The sequence below is a fragment of the Paramormyrops kingsleyae genome, chromosome 12 (assembly GCF_048594095.1).
Source record: "Paramormyrops kingsleyae isolate MSU_618 chromosome 12, PKINGS_0.4, whole genome shotgun sequence".
NCBI classification, from domain to species: domain Eukaryota; kingdom Metazoa; phylum Chordata; class Actinopteri; order Osteoglossiformes; family Mormyridae; genus Paramormyrops; species Paramormyrops kingsleyae.
In genome coordinates, this window is record NC_132808.1 from 12,546,846 (window position 1) to 12,569,038 (window position 22,193).

At 50.2% G+C, this 22,193-nt stretch overlaps 1 protein-coding gene across 8 annotated transcripts in view; it reads left to right on the plus strand.

Annotated features, from left to right (window-relative positions):
• The first annotated feature begins 1,144 nt into the window (after positions 1 to 1,144).
• clcn3 (chloride channel 3) overlaps positions 1,145 to 22,193 on the plus strand; it is a 28,199-nt gene continuing 7,150 nt past the window's right edge. For 2 of the 8 annotated variants that reach the window (XM_023825408.2, XM_023825407.2), the window contains exons 1-9: positions 1,155 to 1,347; positions 5,018 to 5,193; positions 16,463 to 16,623; positions 18,462 to 18,561; positions 19,599 to 19,786; positions 19,965 to 20,087; positions 20,891 to 21,097; positions 21,450 to 21,530; positions 21,616 to 22,158. In XM_023825408.2, coding sequence (XP_023681176.1) covers positions 5,034 to 5,193; positions 16,463 to 16,623; positions 18,462 to 18,561; positions 19,599 to 19,786; positions 19,965 to 20,087; positions 20,891 to 21,097; positions 21,450 to 21,530; positions 21,616 to 22,158 — 1,563 coding nt within the window. In that variant the 5' untranslated portion in view covers positions 1,155 to 1,347; positions 5,018 to 5,033. Of the gene's footprint in view, positions 1,348 to 1,816; positions 1,957 to 5,017; positions 5,194 to 9,474; positions 9,709 to 14,395; positions 14,948 to 16,462; positions 16,624 to 18,461; positions 18,562 to 19,598; positions 19,787 to 19,964; positions 20,088 to 20,890; positions 21,098 to 21,449; positions 21,531 to 21,615; positions 22,159 to 22,193 lie in introns of those variants that run through there. The other 6 variants (XM_023825404.2, XM_023825409.2, XM_023825405.2 and 3 more) reach the window with 6 other exon arrangements.

The following is a 22,193-nucleotide window of genomic DNA, read 5'->3' on the forward strand; positions in this document are numbered from 1 at the left end:
ATCGGTTTGGTGTTTGTCTGTACATATATATGTATGTTAAATCTCCGTGCCGCGAAGCCGGAATGGAAACACCTGCAGGAGACCAGCTGCGTCTCTCCATGACACCCAGTGCAGCGATTTCAGTGAAAACAGGAAGTGGGCATGTAGAGGGTGAAGGCGTCCATTCCCTTACTCACATTACTCCTCAGAAGGAGAACACAGTGCTGCATGTCTCAGCTATCCATCATTAGGGCTCTCCAATCTGCTCACCGAAAGTCCGCAATAGGACATTTTCGTGACTGTTATTATTACAGCCACGGACAAGGTATGGCGTTTTAGATACATACCACCGGTACTACTTCCTTTGTTGTAATAATAATAATAATAATAATAATAATTGTACTCCCAATATCCCATATGCGTAAAATCAGTGGATAATTTAAGGGTTAATTTAACGTGGAGGGTTAATTTAACGTGCAATGCAATCTTCAATGCAAAGACATGTCGCTTTTTAAATAGTCCACAGTACTGTCACCTACAATTGCGCCTTCTTGAAACGTCCTTGCAATGCTATATTTTGTACACCAGAGGGAATACTTTATTTAAAAATAGCGAATAGAGCTTGTTGAATACCTGATATATTACCACTAAAAACAAAATTACAAAAGGCTGTATGGGGTAAACATTGCATTTATTACCAATTTATATAAAATGTAAAACTATAGTTTCAAAATGCCTTTATGATTATCTGTAAATCATTAACGTGACCTTACTGTATGTCATTTATGTATTTTTGTTATTGCAGATACTGCATTTCATTGTAGCCTACTTGTGTAATCTCAATTGCACAGTAACAAATAAAAAAATCTTGATCCTTGAAAAATCCTGGATTCAAGCTAAATAGCTATATCGATTTTTTCCCCCGAAAATACCGTGGGTGCTATTGTTACTTTGCAAGAGACCATCAAAATAGGCAAAGTCTCGTAACCAAATAACTTAAGTTGCGAAACTGGATGCAAAACACGCCTTGCTGAACGTTCCTATTGCTAACTAGATTAATGATGTCTTTGTAATTAATGCATAGTTCACGGTCACGTCTTCAGCTTGACACGCGAGCGCTCACCCAGCACACAGCGCCGTCGGACTGTGAACGCGCGAACCAGGCTCGCGCCCCGCTCGCTCCCGTCTTTGTATTTTAACGTGGACGAGCCGGGCCTCGAGACCGGAAGTGAACGTCTATGACACGGGAACGGGCCGGGAAGGCAGAGTGACGCGCACCATGTCACGGGCTCCTTCCTAAAGGCTCCCTCGCTGCTCTTCCAGGAGGATGGTCTCTACGACCCAAGGCAGCAGTGCGGAACTGGAAAGGTATGGCATCCCCGGCGCCGTTTCCGTGCCCATCAGGCCCGGTTTGTTGTTTTTGTAGCCGAGGGCGGGTTCGGTTCGAGCGATTGCGGTGTATTACAGGTTTCTGACCTTTCTCCAGCTTGTGTGGCAGGTGCTCCGGGGTGAGATTTACCCCCCTTACGACTCGGGTTCGTCTCTGCGCGATAGCGGGATCGCATCGCTGACGGGTCTCAAAACACGTATCGGGACGCATCGGATTGGACCCGAACTGCAGAGTTGTGTCGGTAAACGGTGCTAGGGCCCGGATCCAAAGGATGCTGTGGAAGTGGGGTAGTAAAGTGTGCCACCCGGGGACAGCGGGCAGACCGATCGCTGGCGTCACCAAAACGTTGTGTTTGTAAGCTCAGGGTCTCCTTTACACACGTGTCACTTTCGCTTCCTTCAGGGCACACAGCTGGCAAATCATATGATTATAAGCGCTCCCTCCCTCCAAGTTAAAGATCATCGTGAGACACCGCATCCTGTTCTCTAAAGCCTGGAACGCTTGTCAAGGCTGGAGTTGGCCGTCTCGGCGTCCTTTTAAGTGCTTGACGAAATGCGATCGCAGTAAATCTCGCCGTGCAGAATACAGTAAGTACCTCCGTGAGCAGTACGTTAAATATCACCGTGCAGAATACAGTAAACTTGATTGCGCGTCTTTCTTTCCCTTAACCAGCGTTAGTTCCCTCGGTCGGTTGATCCATGCTTGAATAATGACAGTGTCACAGCCGGTTTGTGTTGGAATAACCTTTTATTTGGTAATCTGTGCCCTCACGTGCTTTTAACGAAACGTGAAGGAGCCTCTCATACGCTTCATTCCTGTCAGTAATAGGCGGGTAGACGTGGTTACAGGTCGCACCATTTGCTGAAGCACCTTTAGATGGTTTCATGTGCGCAGGAGGACTTACCTTTCACAAAATCAAGCCGAAATACTCTCCCGTGTGGTATATTCGCGGGATAAATAAAGGAATAAACGAGAATCCTTTAGGAAACCGTGAAGAAGAAGCCAGACAGCTAAAAGTGAACAGTGCCAGTAATGAGCCTGCCGGGCCAGTAGGGATGTTCCCCTTATCTGGGAACACCAAATTCCTTTCCTGGGGGGCGGCTGGCTGTGTAGGGATATAGAAGAACTCAATTCAAACCATAAATGTCCTGGTTTAGCTAATTATGGACACAGGTGGAGAGCTGTTGATGTGTGAATTTTGAGTTATTCTGTGACTATACTGAGCTTGGGTACATTATGAAGTTTTTTTTTGTTTGTTTGTTTTTACTGAATAAAGCTTTCGGGGGCCCAGAGTGTACTTGTGTTCATTCTGAATCTTCCTTCGGGGAGTGGTTGTGTTGTGCTACCTGTTAGTCGCTTGTTGGTGTCTCCAGTCCTGACGGGTCGCTTTCTGCAGTGACTCTGTGGAGTCTGTGGGTCTCTGAACCCATCCACACCTGACACGTGCGGCTTCATCGACCTGCTGGCCCTCAGAGTCGATCCAGTCAGTGCAAATGAAAGCTTCTGAAGGGGAAATGTGTTCAGTAATGCCCCCTGTGGGATCTGTAGGATAGATGGCCCCGCCCCCATCTCCTAAACCCTTTGCTACGGTTGGCGACAACATGTGTCCGTCAAACGATCCAGCAAAGCAAAATGGCAAGCAAGGCCTGGTTACACCTCCCCCCAGATGCCAGGCTGTATGTGGGGGTCGATATGCCCGTTGGGTTTGAGACGAAAGGTGAGAGGCACAAGCTTCGAGGGTCTGGGTCACACGGACAGCCCTCCCGCCTTCAGGGGTTTGATGCGCTGCTGTTGTGCCTGACTGTTTAATAAATAACGGCCTCATGGGAACCTGTACAGAGGTGTGAATAAGCTTACACACACACACACACACACACACACACACACAGATACACACCCTTGCGGTTCCATCTGTGACCTCCAGGGGGCACATCTTCGCTGTGGACCTCTGTGAGCCCACACTGATTTATGGTCACGCTCCCAACACAGCTGATTTATCTGTTTTTCAATTTTTTCTTTTCTTTTTAACAGGGACTGTAGGATTTTGGCTTTGCACTCTGGGGAAAGCACACAACCAAAATGAGTTTAAGTGACCGTAAGATAATTAAACATTTATATATCAGGTTTGTTTTCACTTTTCTTGGCGTGTCTCCAACTCGTTCTGGAGGTGGAGCTTGGCTCCGTTTCTGATTCTCCTGCCAGGTTGTCATCTGTTAAACACGTGGTTGTACTTCCTAGGTCAGCCAGCAGGGGCCACACCCAGTGAGTTATTTCCCTTGATGTTTGTGGAGGTGTGAGTTCCCAGGCAGGGATCAGAGATTCCGCCCTGAGTGATGAGCTTTCCCCGTTTTCCCCGTTTTCCCTGTTTTCCCTGGCTTTCTCCTACCTTGAATGCATGCACAATTGTCCGTGCTGCTTTATAAACAGCGTTGTGTGGAATCGGGAGCCCACTTGTTTCCTTAAATGCTTAAACCAGCAGAGATGATTTCATTTGTTAAATGGAATCCGGTGTCCACTTCACAATAAGTCTCCCTATTGCCGCTTGTAAATGGTAGTAACTCATTAATAAAAAGAAAACTGTGGTATAACTTGTCTATAATTGTCTATTAATGATTTACAAAGTGTTACAGCCTAATTAATAACCAGACTATGAACCATTCATAAACTCCTTATAAGGGTAGCCTTATTGTAAAGTGGCACCTGGAGTCCTATTCAGATCCCTGAGTTACACTGGAATGGGGGGGGGGGCCAGGGTCTTTGAGTCTTGGGATCCTGCTTAAAGCGTGACTGTATGCCCTGTTCGGCACTTCAGAGATTACAAACTGCCTTCCCACTGCCCAGCCCTGTCACAGCTATGAGCTGGAGAAGAGCACAAGGCACTCACATGATCACAGGGGAAGGGAGCGGGGCCAGCTGTGAAAGCAGACCTCCCATTGACATTAATGGGGTAAGACTCCAGGCTGACATCGCCCCCTACAGGTGCATTGCTTAGTAATTCTTGAAAGGTGAACCAAAGTACAATAACACCAACCCTCTTAAAGATAGTAATTCTCAGATACTTGCTGTTTAAGATAGAAAATGGTCATGCATTTGCTGTAATAAAGGGTCACTGACAATCCCCTTTGGGAAGGTTTCCTCATACCCTGTATAAACGGGGTCGCTTGGGAAGCTTGCCCCAGGCCAGCGCTGGACCTGCAACCCAGATCCTTGTCAGAAAGATAGGCCTCCTTCTGTACTCAGGGGGCTCCTGGCAGCGTGGGGTGGGGGGTGTGAGAGAGGATTCCGGAAGAACGGTCAGTGTTCCGCAGAGATGCGGTATGATACCTGAGCTCGTTCTGTCGATTAGAAAATGAAGCTGTTTCTCTTTCTCTCCATCACTGTTTATTGCATTTAAGATGCCAGAGCGGAGCTGAGAAGAGAGAAGCTTTATCTGAGCGCTCGATCAGTCCCGTTCATCTTTTAGGTGACGCCAATGGCTGGTACCAGCCGTGTTTTTAAAAAAACCACTGATCTGATGGGCTGTGCTGGTAGGGTGCCTCTTTTGGGGATGACACGAAGTCCGGCAGAGCACAGGTGCATGTTAGTGTTTGGTCCCCGAAAGAGCCCTCCTCTGAGCATCCCCCCCCCCCCCCCCATGACCCCCCACAGGGTGGCGTGGCGTTAAATGGAGTCGGAGCAGCTCTTCAACAGAGGCTACGGCAGGAGCAGCTACAACAGCATCGCCAGCGGGAGCAGCGACGAGGAGCTCCTGGACGGGGCCGGCGTCATCATGGACTTCCGCACCACGGACGATGACAGCCTGCTGGACGGGGACGCCTCCCCAGGTGGGTCCCGCCGGCTGCCCCCCCCTGCCCCCCCGGCTCCATCTGTCTGTCTTTGAGTCTTGAGCAAAAGTTTGTGCTTCTGATAATCTGTGAAGGGCAATTTTTTTTTCATCCTCTGAATTGAATTTGGAGAGAATGAGGGAGCGCTCTGAGGGCCCGACAAAGGCGTCTTTATCCCGCCTGCGCTGGGCCTCCTAATTGCCCCCCGGGGTGGCCAGTAAGTGCCTGTTTGTCTGCAGCTCGCAGGCGTGGGCTGTGGCAGCGTGAGGGTGGGACACGCTCCACTCAGGGCCAGCCCGCCATTGGTTACCAGTGCGAGGCCCCGCGTTTGCCAGTCCTGGAGTGTTTGTGAATCAGGCTGATTCGTGGGGGGAGGGGCGGGGCTGGCTGACTGCTCTGTTCTGTTTGTGAGCTCTGGTTTGTCGGGTACTTGGGTAGTGGACAAAAGGAGGTAAAAAAAAATTAATTATTGAGAATATTTTAAATATATGTGATAAACAGGATCCTGCTGACTTTCACTGTTTATTTCATGAACAGAATGTGATTCTGGTTATGTATTCATTGGGTTAAACCAGCCAGTGACCAACTGGCTGTTCTAGTTAGCATGTAGTGTGCAGGGGACGCTATACTACATGTATGCATAGTAACCATATGGTGTATAGGGCATAATATATATATATATATATGTGTATGTATATATGTATGTATATCTATCTATAGGCCTTTCTCATCGAAGTTCAGGAACCTAGTTCCAGCTTCCGAGATCCAGGACAAATCATGTTCCGTATTGGTTAAAAACAGGACACAGCATTTTATTTACACATCCTACAACAAGTTTATGACTTATTATTAAATCTGATCAATAGATCGATGTTTTTCCCACAGAATAACAAATGATGTAAGTTATTCTGATAATAAGAGTTGTCGAGTTTCACCGTCAGCATCAGCGACATTAGACAGAATTGTGTTGGTTATTGATCTAGCAAAAAAGGTTTTCATTAATGCATTCCATGTAATTGAAGTACAAAAGCAATTGCATCTGCTCTACTGCTCCTATCTCTTTTTTCCTGCATCTTTAACTTCCAAGTTAGCAATGGAATTATTGTGGCCAGCCAATCAGAAAGCTATCACTGTAGGCCCCTCCCCAGTAGTTTGTGTTCAGACAAAAGTACCGAGTCTGGAGTAGGTACTGAAGAAGGGTTCTGGATCTGCCTCCGAGGAACTACAATCGGGCCTTTCTGAGTTTCTGCAGTGTGAACACAACAAAAGTCCCTGGTTTCGGAAAAAGGTTTTGGTTCCAGAAAAAATTCTAATGGTGTGAAAACGCCTGTATTGTTAGCATGTACCATGTGGGGGACACAATACTATACATATATAGTTAGTATGTGTGATTAGCATGTAGGGAACTATATGCTACATGAATGGATAGCTAGCATGTAGCGTGCAGGAGACAATATACTACATGTGTGGATAGCATGTAGGGAACTATATGCTACATGAATGGATAGCTAGCATGTAGCGTGCAGGAGACAATATACTACATGTGTGGATAGCATGTAGCATGTAGGGGACTCTATACTATATGAATGGATAGCTAGCATGTAGCGTGCAGGAGACAATATACTACATGTGTGGATAGCATGTAGCATGTAGGGGACTCTATACTACATGAATGGATAGCTAGCATGTAGCGTGCAGGAGACAATATACTACATGTGTGGATAGCATGTAGCATGTAGGGGACTCTATACTACATGAATGGATAGCTAGCATGTAGCGTGCAGGAGACAATATACTAATATACTACAGCTACGCACTTAGCATGTAGCATGCCGGTGCCTCCAATGTGCGAAGAGCCTATTCAGTAGCTTCTGTTTGGCCCATTTGGACCCTTCATTATTCATGGGTAATGGGAGCCAGCTGTTGGTGGGTAAGCGTGACGCGGGGACGGCGACGCGTTTGTTTATGTCACGCCTCAGCGACTCGGGTTACGGCCCCCGTTACGAGACGCACGTATCGCCTTTTGGGCTCGTATGACCCGTGCGCTCTGCCTCCCCAGCTGCCTTTGCACACGCCTCCCCAGCTGCGGGACGGCTGTAGTGAGTGATCAGTGGCTGACTGGGGGCACTGGCCGCATCTCTGCATGTGGAGCAGCTTTTTGTGGGCTTGCATCTCTTCCTTTCCAAGGTGTGTACTTACACACATCCTCCGTGCTGTGATGCTATAATAAAACGTGATGTTTTTCAGCCAGAAACCGTGAGAGATGAATGAGGGGGGAGGGGGGTGAGGTTTTAAATGGAAGGCTGCCTGTTGTGGGAGTGCTGGGCTCACTGCATGTAGCCCAGTGCTGTTTCTGTCTGGGAGAGGAGCCCCTGCAACTCGCAGTGCGGTGACACGGATGCTGCGGTTTCCCCACTGAGCCGTGGAGAGTATTAGGGTGGGGGAGGAGGGGCCGGCCTGCTGGTCGCACTGACAGCTGTGCTGAGTGGACAGAACGGGAGGGAAGGGGTTAGTGGCGCAGCATGGTGCACTGCGCTGCCTTTGATCCTCACAGACCTGCAGTGGAGGGTGTAGCCATAAGATGGCGCAGTAGTTAAAATCAGTCCGGCCGTTATACCTTTGAAGAATTGCCTGAATCTAAGTGACTTTGGTGTCATCTAACGTTATGATGTGTATAGCAGTGTGTCGTAGGTGAGAATCACAGCTAGGTAGCTAATTTTACTCACCCCAGGGAAAGTCCCCGCTTCCAGTCGTGTCCGACACGGGGAATCGCCTGTGACGAGGACACATGGCGGCGCCGCAGCTGCTATCACAGCTCATCTGTTCCTGTCAGCTGCTCCCGGCATAAACAGAAGGTGGCTGAACCTGCGGGTGGATTAGTGACCCGCTGCAGAGTGAGATGCGCATCAGGGACCCTCCGCTCTGCTCAGAAATGAAACGCTCACTCTCCCTGGGGGAGCAGAGCAGAGGGTGCGGGGGTTGTTTTTCATTAATATCTCTCCTGTCTCCCCTGTCGTTCATCACTGCTTGGCCCATCTTATGATACAGGTGATCAGCAGCAGCTTTCTGCTCGCTCCCGTGCGTCTCTGTCGCCCCCTTGAGGTGGCAGTCCCCCAGGCTGCCATCTTGACTGACCGTTTTGGCTCTCAGGTGTCTCTTATTTTGGGGGTTGGCCAGTGGGGGCCCATGGGGTTCGGCTGTCACTGGACACTCCTAAACTGGGCCGGCCCTGGCATCAAAGCCTCCTGGGTCTCAGAGTGTGTAGCTGCATGGACGACGTCACCCGGTAACTGTGTGGTAACCTGGCAACGGCTCCGTCCTGCAAGATGCGGTAGCTGGGGGCCCCACCAAGCGGAGAGAGTGTGTTTGGGAGGACCTTCGGTCCGGGGTGGAGATTCAGGGTGCTATGCAGTCCGAGCGTGTATTTTGGTTCTTTCACAGCAGTATTTCGATTCTTTTGTTCTTTCACAGCAGTGTTTCGATTCTTTGGTTCTTTCACAGCAGTATTTCGATTCTTTTGTTCTTTCACAGCAGTGTTTCGATTCTTTGGTTCTTTCACAGCAGTGTTTCGATTCTTTGGTTCTTTCACAGCAGTATTTCGATTCTTTTGTTCTTTCACAGCAGTGTTTCGATTCTTTGGTTCTTTCACAGCAGTGTTTCGATTCTTTGGTTCTTTCACAGCAGTATTTCGATTCTTTTGTTCTTTCACAGCAGTACTTCGATTCTTTGGTTCTTTCACAGTGTGACCAGCAGGGCAGCAGCGTAGAGATGAGTGATAAACCTCGGGCAGCATTTGTAAGAATACAGCAGTGTGGTCAGCTGGAGCTCTGTCAGTTGACGACAGTGGGCGGATCCTCTGGGGTCTGTGTGGGCCCTTGGGTTGGGTTTAGGGTTAAGGGTTAATGTGATTCTGCCCTCTGCGGTCAGGCTCGTTCAGTTATAGGGTTAAGAAGGGGACGCTGTGCCTTTAAATCCTGTCCCCAAATGCGTGTGGCCAGTGACCCGCTTGTAAACAAAGAGGGTTATTCTCCGAGGCCTATCTCTGCACCCCCCCCATATCGGGGGGCACGATCCCGCGGCATGTGTGTGGCACGTGACCCCCGACCCCGCTAAGAATAGCCGCCCTGAGCTGCTTGTCGGCTCTATCTGCTCGCCGGGCTGACTGGGCAGGCTTGTCGTCCTTGGCAACAGGGCCCGCCCCCTCCCGGTGACGTCCCCCCGCCTGGGAGCGGTGAGTGAGCGAGCGAGCGAGAGAGAGAGTGAGCCGCCGCAGTGAGGCAGCAGGCGCCTGCGCAGTCACACGCGCCCTCGCGCACACACACACCGGGATCTCTGGGCCGCGCTGGAACATGGCCGTCGTCCTCCCCGCTGTCCCCGACAGACGAGGCAGGCCAGCCGCGCCCTGATCCGCCGCGCCGAATCGCACCGGCATCGCCATGGACGCACCCGCCGACCCCTACCTGCCCTACGATGGGGGAGGGCAGGACATTCCCTTGGAGGTGTTGCCCAAACGAGGTACGGCGCATTCGATTCTACCCACCCCCCCTGTTAGTGTACCCCTACCCCCCCCACCTGCCTGGCTATTCTCGTATTCGACGTTGCTGTGGAAATTTGAGTGGGGGTGCGTGTGTGGCGGGTCGGTGCAGGCTCTCGGGGACGAATCTGTGTGTGTGCGTGAGTGTGTGTGCGTGAGTGTGTGCGCGTGAGTGTGTGCGTGTGAGTGTGTGCGTGTGAGTGTGTGCGTGAGTGTGTGCGTGAGTGTGTGCGTGAGTGTGTGCGTGAGTGTGAGCCTGTGCGTGACACAGGCCACTGTCTCTCCTCACACGGCAGATGAGCAGGGCTCTGTGCACGGCGAGTGTCCCTCACCGTCTGACGCCGTCTCACCCCCATGATTCTCACTCTCTCCATATTTCTACGCTCGTCCCACACCTCAGGGTGGGGTATCTCTGTGCCGGGGGGACCAGGGGCTTCTTGGCTCGCCCGCCCCCCCCCCCCCCCCCACCCCATCATCCCCGGCGATATGTCAGAAACGTGCTGTGTGCAGCCGTGCGCACTGTCGCGCGGCGGTGCAGACACCCCAGCGCCGGTGTCCGTTTCAGTGACGCGTGAGCTTTCCTGGAGGGTGGGGGCTTTCCTGGAGGGCGGGGGCTTTCCGCGTACGTGTCTGGGCCGCCGTGCTGCCAGCCGCAGGGACATGGTCACCCTCACACTCTCCGGGGGCACCTTGTGTCACCCAGCGACATGGGTGTGTATTTAGGGGACCGGGACCCAGCAGGACTGCATCATCGTCATTGTCGTTAAATCTGATAAATGCTCTCGGTGTATTTGGTGTGTCATGCCTGTGTGTCCTCCACCCGCTCACCCCCCCCCGATGAAACCCCTTTGATATGCTGTTAATCCAAGTTCATTAGGGTTCCTTGCTTGCTGCAGAGAGCCTACCCCTCCCCACCCCATTGTATCACATCACTTGGGAAGCTTAAATTATTGGGGGGGGGGGGTAATAACCTTAGATCTGTGGGCCTGAACTCTCCCAAGCATCTATTGATGTCCTTTGGCAGCAGTGGTCAGTGAACACCGGCCTGCGGAAGAGACCGCCTATATACTGAGAACTGCGCACATCTGCGGAAGAGACCGCCTATATACTGAGAACTGCGCACATCTGCGGAAGAGACCGCCTATATACTGAGAACTGCGCACATCTGCGGAAGAGACCGCCTATATACTGAGAACTGCGCACATCTGCGGAAGAGACCGCCTATATACTGAGAACTGCGCACATCTGCGGAAGAGACCGCCTATATACTGAGAACTGCGCACATCTGCAGAAGAGACCGCCTATATACTGAGAACTGCGCACATCTGCGGAAGAGACCGCCTATATACTGAGAACTGCGCACATCTGCGGAAGAGACCGCCTATATACTGAGAACTGCGCACATCTGCGGAAGAGACCGCCTATATACTGAGAACTGCGCACATCTGCGGAAGAGACCGCCTATATACTGAGAACTGCGCACATCTGCAGAAGAGACCGCCTATATACTGAGAACTGCGCACATCTGCGGAAGAGACCGCCTATATACTGAGAACTGCGCACATCTGCGGAAGAGACCGCCTATATACTGAGAACTGCGCACATCTGCGGAAGAGACCGCCTATATACTGAGAACTGCGCACATCTGTGACAGCACTCTGAGGGCGGCTACCTCTCCTGCAGAGCGTCCATTCATCCATCCATCCATCCATCCATCCATCCGTCTTCAAACTATTTATCCTGCTCTGCGTGTGTCTGTATGGAACATAGTCACACTAGTTAATCTTTTAAGTCCAAAGTGCAAAGACACTGTCTATGTAGCAGTCAGTCCGGAAATAACAGTGATATACAAACATATGAGCTGCTGCAAAAAGAGGGAAACAGGTGAGGATATATTCACCCCAGAAGGGTTAAGAGAGGCTCAAGAGTCAGGCTGCAGTGTTTTATTTTATCCTCATAATTTCAGTCCCTGATCCGGAACTTTCCGCTGTCATCACGGTGCATTATGGGTAGGTAACTGTTCCAGAGCTTTGTGGGAGTGGTAGCCGTCCTGTCATGCCGATATATTTACCGTACGCAAAGGGCGCCCTCTCATGGCCGCTGGCAGCCTGTCGGGGCCCCAGGTCGCAGCCGTTGTCGAGCAGGTGAGCAGCAGAACCCCCCCCCCAGGCCAGATTGTGCCCTTTTCTCACAAGACGTGCGTCATTCCTGTGAAGTACGAGTGATGTGTGGACACTGACTGCCTTTCAGCACTTAGCATGGAGACGCTGGGATGGGCAGCTGTACTCCACGCTGCTGATGGCATGACGTCAGCATCCATAAGCCTAATTAACGCTCATTAATATAGTCTTGCGTCCCTGAGGTGGGGGGTGGGGGGGTATATTGGCTTCTCACCACTGTGGCTATGTGCGTCTGCCATGTTGGATGGATGGATGGATGGATGTACTCCATCGACCCCTGGGACCCTGCACTCTTACACTGCCACTCTGCTTTCCTCATTGGTAGATGATCTGGTTAGTCTGAAGGTTGACACCTCTCCCCCCCCATTATGGCTTGATATAATTGTTTATTGCTAATTAGCCTCGGGGCTTTCTGTGAGCCAGCGTACAGCAGCGACACACTCAGCAGAAGGCCTTTTAAAGCAGGAGCCCCTTTACGGTGCTTTTCCACTGTCACCGGGAACCGAGCTGTACCTGACCCACACTGCACACTGTAAAGCATGTGAGCTGCACCCACCTGTACCCGTGCTGACACAGCCCTGCTTAATAGCAGAGCCTAAAGCGTGACAAAACCAAGCTGGTTGCGTCGCCCCCATCTGATTGGTCGAAATGCACCAGTGATCTGCTTCGATTAAGGTTGCCAAGGTGCAGAAAATTTCCAGAAACTTTCCATTCTGGGGAATTTTGGATATATTGCATGCCTGTGACCCACACTGACCGTTGTTGATGACGTATGTACATTAGCAGATAAACATCAGCACGCGCCCCAAGCGCAGTACACAAATGGGTAAATAGACATACAGACGTAGCGAGGCATTTTGGTGTCTAATGTTGAATGTTTATCGTTTGTCCAACAGTATCAATATGGATGGAAATGTGAAATTTGAGAACCTTTTAGTCGGCATTTTAGCCACAAATAGCAGAACAGCGCTTTAGCACGTGGGTGAGTTCATCAATAATACAACAGAATATGACTTATAAGCAGTGCGTTTTGATCTAGATGCTTATTTTGGGGTTTATATTATGCACATAGTTACTCACAAGCGCTTGGTTACACAATAATATCACGATTAGCGCCGTCAAGTTCGGCGTCTTGTGATTCTAACGGTGCGTGTATGATTTCTGTGTGTCGAAGGCTTTGTGAGTTTTGATTTAGTATTTGCTAGATAAATTTAATACTATAGATCAAATATGTTTAACCTAGTAACATCATCAAAACTTATTTGACAGGATGTAATCCTGGGCTCAAATGCAGTACTGTGGCTTCAGTTGTCCGGCTATAGTGAGCAGGATTCTAGAAATTATCTGTGCATGTGATGGAGGAATGTACAGTGCAGGGTAGAAATTCAGCTGGATTTGCATTAGATCTGGACCTAACCTGCAGTTTTGCAAATTTCCAATTTATTCCCATAAATTCATGTTCATTCCCATGGAAAGTTTCCAATTTTGAAAATTCCCAGAACTTCGCAACCCTAGCATCGATATGCACAGATTATGTGAAGGGAAAGCGACATTATTCATTATTAGTAGTATCGCACATCATGATATATTTATGCATCTCCGATAACTCGGAACTCAGGAATTTCCAGTCTCCTATTTTAAAAAGTACTATTGAAAGGTCGAATGGAATGGATTCATAATGAAAATTTTCACAAGACAATGTTGATTCCGCTACCGTTCGCTGTTAACATAGCACACCGATTCTCACAGATGTGCTAACAGAAATTAGAAAATGATAAATCATAACATACACCGTGTGAACAGTAAACAAGCGTCTCTTTGGCCGTCCATCACTGTCGCTCCCCAAACTCGGCGGCACCTTTACTGAGCCGATCTTTCTGCAGTTGGAAAAACCAAAGTGAGCTGCACTGTAACTAGTCTATCTTTGCTTACTGATAGAGAAAGGCCTGGTTCCTTTATGCCAGTGGAAAAGCGCCGTTCGATAAACTAGCAAGATGCCTCCACTTGCTCTGGTCAGGGTTGCTGAGGGGTCCTGCAGCCTATCTCAGGCAGCATGGGCTGGGGACACCCTGGCCAGGAAGCTAGTCCATTATTGCGGAGTTTAGAGTCAACAGTTAGCCTGACTGCGTGTCTTTGGACTTAGACTGTGGGTGGAATCCCACGCAACACGGGGGAGCATGCAGCAGACGTAGAGCAGAGGGGTATTCACACCCCAAACCCTGGTAGTGTGAGGCAGCAGCTTCCCGAGGCTCACAAAATCCATCCGTCTCCTATCTGCCGTTCTCTCCACTGTCCTGACACCTCCTCACCTATGGTGGCGCTGATGCTTCCTCTGTCTGACCAGCTTCTGTCCTCTCACTCACCCTTGGTGGTTAAAAACTAATGCATCCTTTCAGGGCTAATTCACCTACGTCAGTAGTAGCTACAGAATGTGTCCAAGAGCTCTGACCTGAAGGCGGGACTCGATACTGCCCCCTTCTGGCGTGCACCTGCTGGGCGGCAGTAGTCAGTGTGAGGATGACCGTGCCCAGAAGCTGATTAACACTGAGGGGCTGAGAAGCTAGTGGCTCACATGGCTCCGTCAGCTAGTTTTCCTCCCAGCTCAGCCAAAGGAACGCTGTGATTGTTTGCTTTTCTCACTGCTTTCTGATTGACAGATTTCATTGCATTTGTGTTCCTTTCTCACGGTCACCTGCTAGTCTGTTTTGTCTTCTTAGAACAGTTTGCTAGTCTTTGTTTGCAGTTACCTGAGTTTCGTCAGAAGTGGAGCGATTGCGTAAGGCGGCTCTGGAGAGGGTGTGGCCTTACAGGGAAGAGGGTGTGGCCTTACAGGGAAGTGCCTGACGTGGCGTTGAGGAGAGTAGAGGTGATTCAGTGCCAGGCGTTTGGCCCAAGAGGTCTTTTGTAAATATACTCTGTATTAGTCAAAGAGAAGCTGTGATGGATTCCCGGCTTCATAGCGTACGTGACTTACCTTTGCATACCAGCAAGGATTCCAGGGAGCCTGAATCCTAGAACAGTAAAGGTGACATTCTTTAATGTGAGTATTAAATCTTCTATCAAGGCTATGGGTGGCGGGGAAATTACAGACCGCAGAGCTCAGAAATGCCGTCTTATCATGAAACAAAGAGGCCGTTCTCAGCTTGTAACTCATGGTTCTGGGTAAATGGCACATTACCTAATGATTATCGAATTTAAAAGGACTCTCTAAATGGGACTGCCCTGCAGCGCTTGGAGGGAGTTGAAGTGTCTTTTGAAGAATGAAGGTTGTTTTTTTTATTCTCTTGTTGTTGCTTTTTTGTGCTGGAATAGGATTGAATTTCTCAATCATGTTTTATCCCTTCCGGGATGGATAAGCAGACATTAACCTAGCAGAGCTTTCTAGAACAGCTGGCGTGGGGCTGCTCCGTCTCCCAAAGGGGAGTCGGCTCCATGCTGGGGGGAAGCTTGCATGAAAGTGCTGTGAGAAACTCCTGGTTTGGGTACCTGCTCTCTTTTGTAATTCTTACTCCAGCCACCGTGGGGAGCCGGTGAAGTGTTTCTTCCTTCAGGGTGGGCGAATATAAAAGAGGAAGAGAGAGTAAAGCCTAATTGCTGGCGGGGGAGTGAGAGGGATACTTTCTCCATACAGAATGTAATTAGAGGAGGGCTCAGGAAGAAAAGGTTTTATGTTCGGACCCCTAAGCGTGACGTGAAAGAGGCTGGAACCGCTTTGTTTGGGAGTGACACGGAGAAGCGCTGGGTCTGGTTCACCTGCCCGGGCTTAGCGTGGGCATCCTGCTGGGCCGGCCGGCAGCCTCCCTGGCTGTGTGTGGTGGGCAGCACCTAGTCCAGGGTGCCCTGGGGACTGGCCGTCACGTCACGTGCACGTGGTGTTGGCCCCCAGGGCCTAGGGCTCGAGTCTGTCTGCTCATGCTGTTCCTGCCATGGTTCGTATCGCATCTTGTCCTATATTGTTCTACATTGTCAGGTCCACAGAAATGGTTCAGAAGCACCTTTTTAGCCAGTTAGCAATTAGCATACAGCCAGACCTGGCTCTGCCTTTTCAGGCCCAAGGCAAAGCTTTATTTGGGAGGCTCCCCTAAAAAGAAAATCAATGAGCGTTCCACTTCCCCAGCAGTGCAGGTCGTTTGGGGGCCTTAGGCAGCTGTCTGTTCTGCCTGTAGCTAGAGCCGACTTTGTTTCTACCTGCACTTAAACATTTTAATTTGAGGTATATGGATTTTTTTGGGGTGTGTGCCTTGGGTGTTCCCTGCTTTGTTCCGGCAGCTTCTGGGATAGGATCTGGTCCCTCGCGACCCTGCGTAGCGGAAGCGGGTATAGAAGATGGATGGGTGGGTGGGTTTTATTTATTTTTCTGTCTTTTTTATTTTTTCTGGTAATTATTATTATTTTAAATTACATGTATGGATATATATAATGTATATATTTTTCTAGTGCATTGTCTGGGTCCCCTTGTCCTGGGCTAATAGGGCTCTAGGTAGCTGCCTAGTTTGCCTGGATCTGCCTCTGCATACAGCTCACTGATCCCCCTCCTGTCCCCCCCCCCCACCAGGAAATAACTACAACATGGTAAATGGGGGCAATACGCCCAGCAGCTCCACCCACCTGCTGGACCTGCTGGACGAGCCAATCCCAGGTGTGGGCACCTACGACGACTTCCACACCATCGACTGGGTGCGCGAGAAGTGCAAGGACCGAGAGCGCCATCGCAAGGTACACTACCTGCGCGCACCTGGGGCCTCCCGCCAGCTGGGGCGCTGTGGCGGTACGCAGGGTCCATCTCGGCAGTCTCTGATGCTCTCCTGGTGTGAGCGACTCCTTCTGCTGAGCGTCTAGCACTATGAAGTTCAAATCAAACCACATCCGCAGGTTCTGTAGTTTACAACAGTGAGTAATAAAATCGTGACGGATTGTTGAGTGGAGTCCAGTCTGGGCTTCGATTCTGCCACTTATTGTTGAGTGGGCGCCCCCTGGAGGTGTTGTTACGCTACCTGATGACCCGCCAATCCCTCACTCAGCTCTAAGGTCTACTGCCCAGCACAGTTTTACTCGTAGACTATACTGAAGGTGGAGCTGAAAACCGAGCGTCTGTCTCCTCTGGAATCGTTGAATCAAAATCAGAACCATTTATTTGTCAGATACAAGGAGTATCACAATCAATGTAATAAAACTACATTAACAAATGAAACACGACAAAATACTGCAAACACAAGAGGCAGTAGTAGAGGGCGCCATCTTGGAATATAATGCCATTCACAGTATGAAATAATAGTTTCTGTTCTGTTGGGTGTTATTTCTGGAACTCTCCCGGACGTCCCCTAGACGGTGTTGGTGTGTCCTCTCCCTGTCACGGCTGCTTGGAGGAGCGGGTCCCCGCCCCTTTGCCCGCATCCCCCATCACGATCACCCACACGTGTGGCCGGCTCTGTATCTCCGCTGTCGGAATTTAATCGCAGTTAAATATTACTGGCAGGTATGAGGGGAAGAGAAATTATAAACTGAATATATAGCCCTTTGAAGATGCGTATGAATATGGTACAGACAGGGAAGCCCTACAGGAATGTGGTCAGGAATTCCTTAGCGTGTGGGACGTGGTTCTGCTTCATAAGCATCCTGGAAACTGCGATGTGCTGTAACACACGTCTGGGCCCCAGCCTTGGGGGAGGCCTGTCACCAAGGCAACGGCTCTGTTCTGTGAGCCCCCGAAGATTAAAGGACGTTGCCTGAAACGGCTGCAGGTTATAGACTCCAGCTGGGTCCTTTATCTAGGGCCCTTGAGCTGGTTTCAGTGAAAAATACAGGCGTATACATAAGTTCACTATAAAACCGTGAATTGTTTGTAACGCAGTCAGTTACCTGGTGTAAGAGGGTAATTTTATTCACGTACCTTTAATACAAATCACCTTAAATCTAAGCTTTGGTCCTTAAAATTGAAGGTCAGAGTTTTGTTACAATAAATGACTAAATAAATGAAATAAGTGTCCGAGAAAATAAATAAAATCAGAAGAAACTACATTGACCATCGCCGTTGGATCTGAATTGTGATATTAATTCCACTCGCTTCTGAATCGAGGCTAATTGTGTGTGTTTGGGGCAAGGTGGCTGGGTGGGAGGATTTTACCGTTTTGAGAAAAATGTCACCATAAGATCTTCCGAGGAGTAGACTTAGAGTAACGATCCTTGCAAGGATGTGAAATGAAGTGGAGAAAAAACTCTGTGTCAAGCAGCCAGCACTCATTTTTTGAGTTTACGTTGGGTTGTGCTGGCAATTAAAAATTGAGAAACAAATTTCCCAGACAGTTTTCGAGATGAGATGAGCAGTGACCTAAAGTCAGGCTTCCTCATCATATGTTACAGTATCGGGAACCAGAACTCACTCAATCCTCATATAATCCAATAAAAAACTTTTATTTAATTTCCAAAACTCTAACTAAATCTTCAGTAATGCATCCCATGGACTGAGTGAATATTGGAAATCTGTTCTTCAGTTGCAGTGAATTGTGTGTGTGTGTGTGTGTGTGTGTGTCCTGAATTCTGTCCTCCGTCCTCAGATCAACAGCAAGAAGAAAGAGTCGGCGTGGGAGTTTGTCAAGAGCCTGTATGACGCCTGGTCGGGCTGGCTGGTGGTGACCCTGACCGGGCTGGCCGCTGGTAGGTCACTGACCTGACCCCGTCTCGATCACGGGGCTCTCCCTCAGCACGCAGCTCCTCTCCCCAGACCCTGTAATCTCAGCCTCACCACCCCGACATCACATACACGAGCTGTATGGCGCCTCTGTAACGCTGAGCTGTTCCTGGCGCCCCGCCCCGTGCCGGTGGGCTGTAACCCGAGTCTGTATGAGCCCTGTCCTCGATTCCGGTCTGCCTGTGTACTACCTGTAAGCTCCTGTAGGGACCGGAGCAATCTTTACCGTCTTTATCTCGCAGCCTGCGTTTGCCGCGTAGGAGGATGCGATTTTGCTCGCTGTGCCGGTATGTGTGCAGTCTTGGCCGTCGGCTGTCTGAGCGGTTAGGGACCTTCTGGTTACTCGTCTCCCTCCCGCGCGATTCGCTGTTGTACCTTTGAGCTGGGTACATCATCCAGATCGCTAGCCCTGCTCTACAGCTGAAGCCGCTTTTAACCAGGGGAGGTACATGATGTCTGAAGCTCTCACCATCGTGCCCTCGATCCAGGCTCCCGTCAAGCTCTCTTGGTTGTAGCGCTTATACATAATTGACTGTAACAGGTGTATATTACTGAATAATTGAGTCACACACAGACAGCCGGAACGCCTCCTCCCTGCCCCCCCGCCTCCTTGGCCAGCCGCCCCATGTCATCCTGTACTTTTCCCGCCGCTCTCTTTTCACTAACTGCTCATCTGCTGTTAAGCCACAAGGTGGCGGTGTAACACAAGATTAAGGAATGATCCCTGGTCTTTGTCTGTCTGTCCGTCTCTTTCGCTTGTGTTTTTTCCTCTTGTAACACCGCAGACGGGTTGGCGGCTGTCTCCGAGAGGGAATTCTCTTCCAGAAATAAGTTGCTGTATGTTGCTTAAAATGATTGCTTGCTGTAGTTGCTTGGGGTAGATCTAATGTTCACCATTTCATGCTTTTTCAGTTCTGTTTTATCCCTCCTGTGGTCCTGATGCATTGAGTCTCAGCCCATAATTTGATAGACTGAGACGGGCGCTCCTCTCTTTGCCCCCCAGGTGCCTTGGCGGGCCTGATCGACATCGCGGCCGACTGGATGAACGACCTGAAAGAGGGCGTGTGCCTGAGCTCTCTGTGGTTCAACCATGAGCAGTGCTGCTGGGCCTCCAACGAGACCACGTTTGCCGAGCGGGACAAGTGCCCCCAGTGGAAAACCTGGGCCGAGCTGATCCTGGGTCAGGCTGAGGTGAGGGACCTGGTGACCTGTGCTGACGCCCTTTAGCCCGTTAGCGTGTACCATTTCTATACCATAAGTAATCAGATCAGGACTGATGGTGATACTGTGCTTTCTGCTGACCTGCCTGCTTTGGCCCAAAGGCCCTTGTGAGAGGAGCACTTCCTTGAGGGCTCTTTGTTCCCCGCAGGGCCCCGGATCCTACATCATGAACTACTTCATGTACACCTTCTGGGCCCTGACCTTCGCCTTTGTGGCGGTGTTGCTGGTCAAGGTGTTTGCCCCCTACGCTTGCGGCTCAGGGATTCCCGAGGTGGGTGGGGGCAGGAATGTCCCGAGGGCTGCTGGGGGTGGGTGGCAGGAGGGCACGTTCTCTATCAGTTTGAGAAACTGAGCTAGGAGTGATGGCCACCATCTGTTTATTGCTAATGATGGGAAAACCATGTCAAAGCTTCATCGCACAAAGTGAACTGTCTTAAGGGCTTGACTAAAATGTTGCCATGCAATGTCACAGTGTCCTTCTATGCTCTTAAATGCTGAGGCCTCTGCTCGAAAGACAACCAAAATTTATATAATCGAGTCAGATATGAAGGGGTCATGGATGGATGTGTAGATGGATGAGTCAGAAATATTGGTGCATTTGGCCAGTCTGCAGAGACATTGTGACCCTCACCTAGGCTATGGACTTTTCATATTATCATGACCAGACCTGGGCAAAAGCCAGGCCCACGGACCTATTCTTGCTGGACCATACGACTCAATAAGTTCATAAGTTTTATGTTCAAGTCACATGAATAATTGCAAATACAACTGTAACTATACCAGCATGCAAAAATGAGCCTTCTCAAAACATGAACGAGTCTGCTGTTGTAACTTTCATGGGACATGAAAATGCTCATTGAAAAGCGGCCCCAACTCACACGGTGAGGTTTGGATTTGGCCCCCCACAGGAAATATAATGCCATTCCGAGGCTTGATGTAGACTGTTGGGCTGCAGTATGGCTTCCCAGCACCAGTCCAGTCCAGTAGCACCATGGTAGTAGATCATAGTCCTAGCAGTAGCTCTGGGCTGGGGAGCCGCTGTCGAGGTTTCAGTTGTACTCTGTTGCCCCCCAGATCAAGACCATCCTGAGTGGCTTTATCATCCGCGGGTACCTGGGAAAGTGGACGCTGATGATCAAGACCATCACACTGGTGCTGGCTGTAGCCTCGGGGCTCAGCCTGGGCAAGGAGGGCCCACTAGTGCACGTGGCCTGCTGCTGCGGCAACATCTTCTCCTACCTGTTCCCCAAGTATAGCAAGAACGAGGCCAAGAAGAGAGAGGTGGGTGGGGCAGGTGAATAAGTGGGTGGGGTTTGTGGTCACATAGTGAGTGAAAATCTCAAAGGAAACTTGACTTATTAATGTTCTAATTTTCCCACGGCTGTCAGTCGAGGATTCCGCTAGGTTGACCTTGGGGAATGTTAGTGTCCTCACAGTGCAATGCTGGTCAGGATTAGCTGTTCACATTGTCTTGACTTGCTTGGTTTTACTGGTCGTACTTGTCATGTGGGTCACCTTCATCGTGCAAACACGATCCATCAGTAGGACCAATCAAAACTGACCTTTTGGGATGAACTGAAAACACAGGAATCTGTGAGCCTTTTCACAGGTCTGACCTCTGACCCCCAAACAGGTCTTGTCTGCGGCGTCAGCAGCCGGGGTATCTGTGGCTTTTGGTGCCCCCATAGGTGGTGTGCTCTTCAGCCTGGAGGAGGTCTGTGTTTTTTGCTATATGTGCGTTTGCGTTTTTGGGTGTGTCTCTTTCGAAGCTCCTGACCGGTCGCCCCCTCCACCCACAGGTCAGCTACTATTTCCCCCTGAAGACCCTTTGGCGATCCTTCTTCGCCGCCCTGGTAGCCGCCTTTGTGTTGCGTTCCATCAACCCATTTGGCAACAGCCGTCTGGTGCTGTTCTACGTGGAGTACCACACACCATGGTACCTCTTCGAGCTTGTGCCCTTCATCCTGCTGGGGGTCTTCGGCGGCCTCTGGGGGGCGCTCTTCATCCGCGCCAACATCGCCTGGTGCCGGCGCCGCAAGTCCACCTACCTGGGGAAGTACCCGGTCCTGGAGGTGATCACAGTGGCGGTGATTACGGCTCTGCTGGCCTACCCCAACCCGTACACACGGCAGAATACCAGCGAGCTGGTCAAGGAGCTCTTCACGGACTGCGGCCCGCTCGAGTCCTCGCAGCTCTGCCAGTACCGCAGCCAGGCCAACAGCAGCCGGCCGCTCCTTGAGGACTCCGCGCCCACCATGCCTGGTGTCTACTCCGCTATGTGGCAGCTCTGCCTGGCGCTTATCTTCAAGATCTTCATGACCATCTTCACCTTTGGCCTCAAGGTAATGGCCTGCTGGCTCGTCAGCATCCAGCTCCT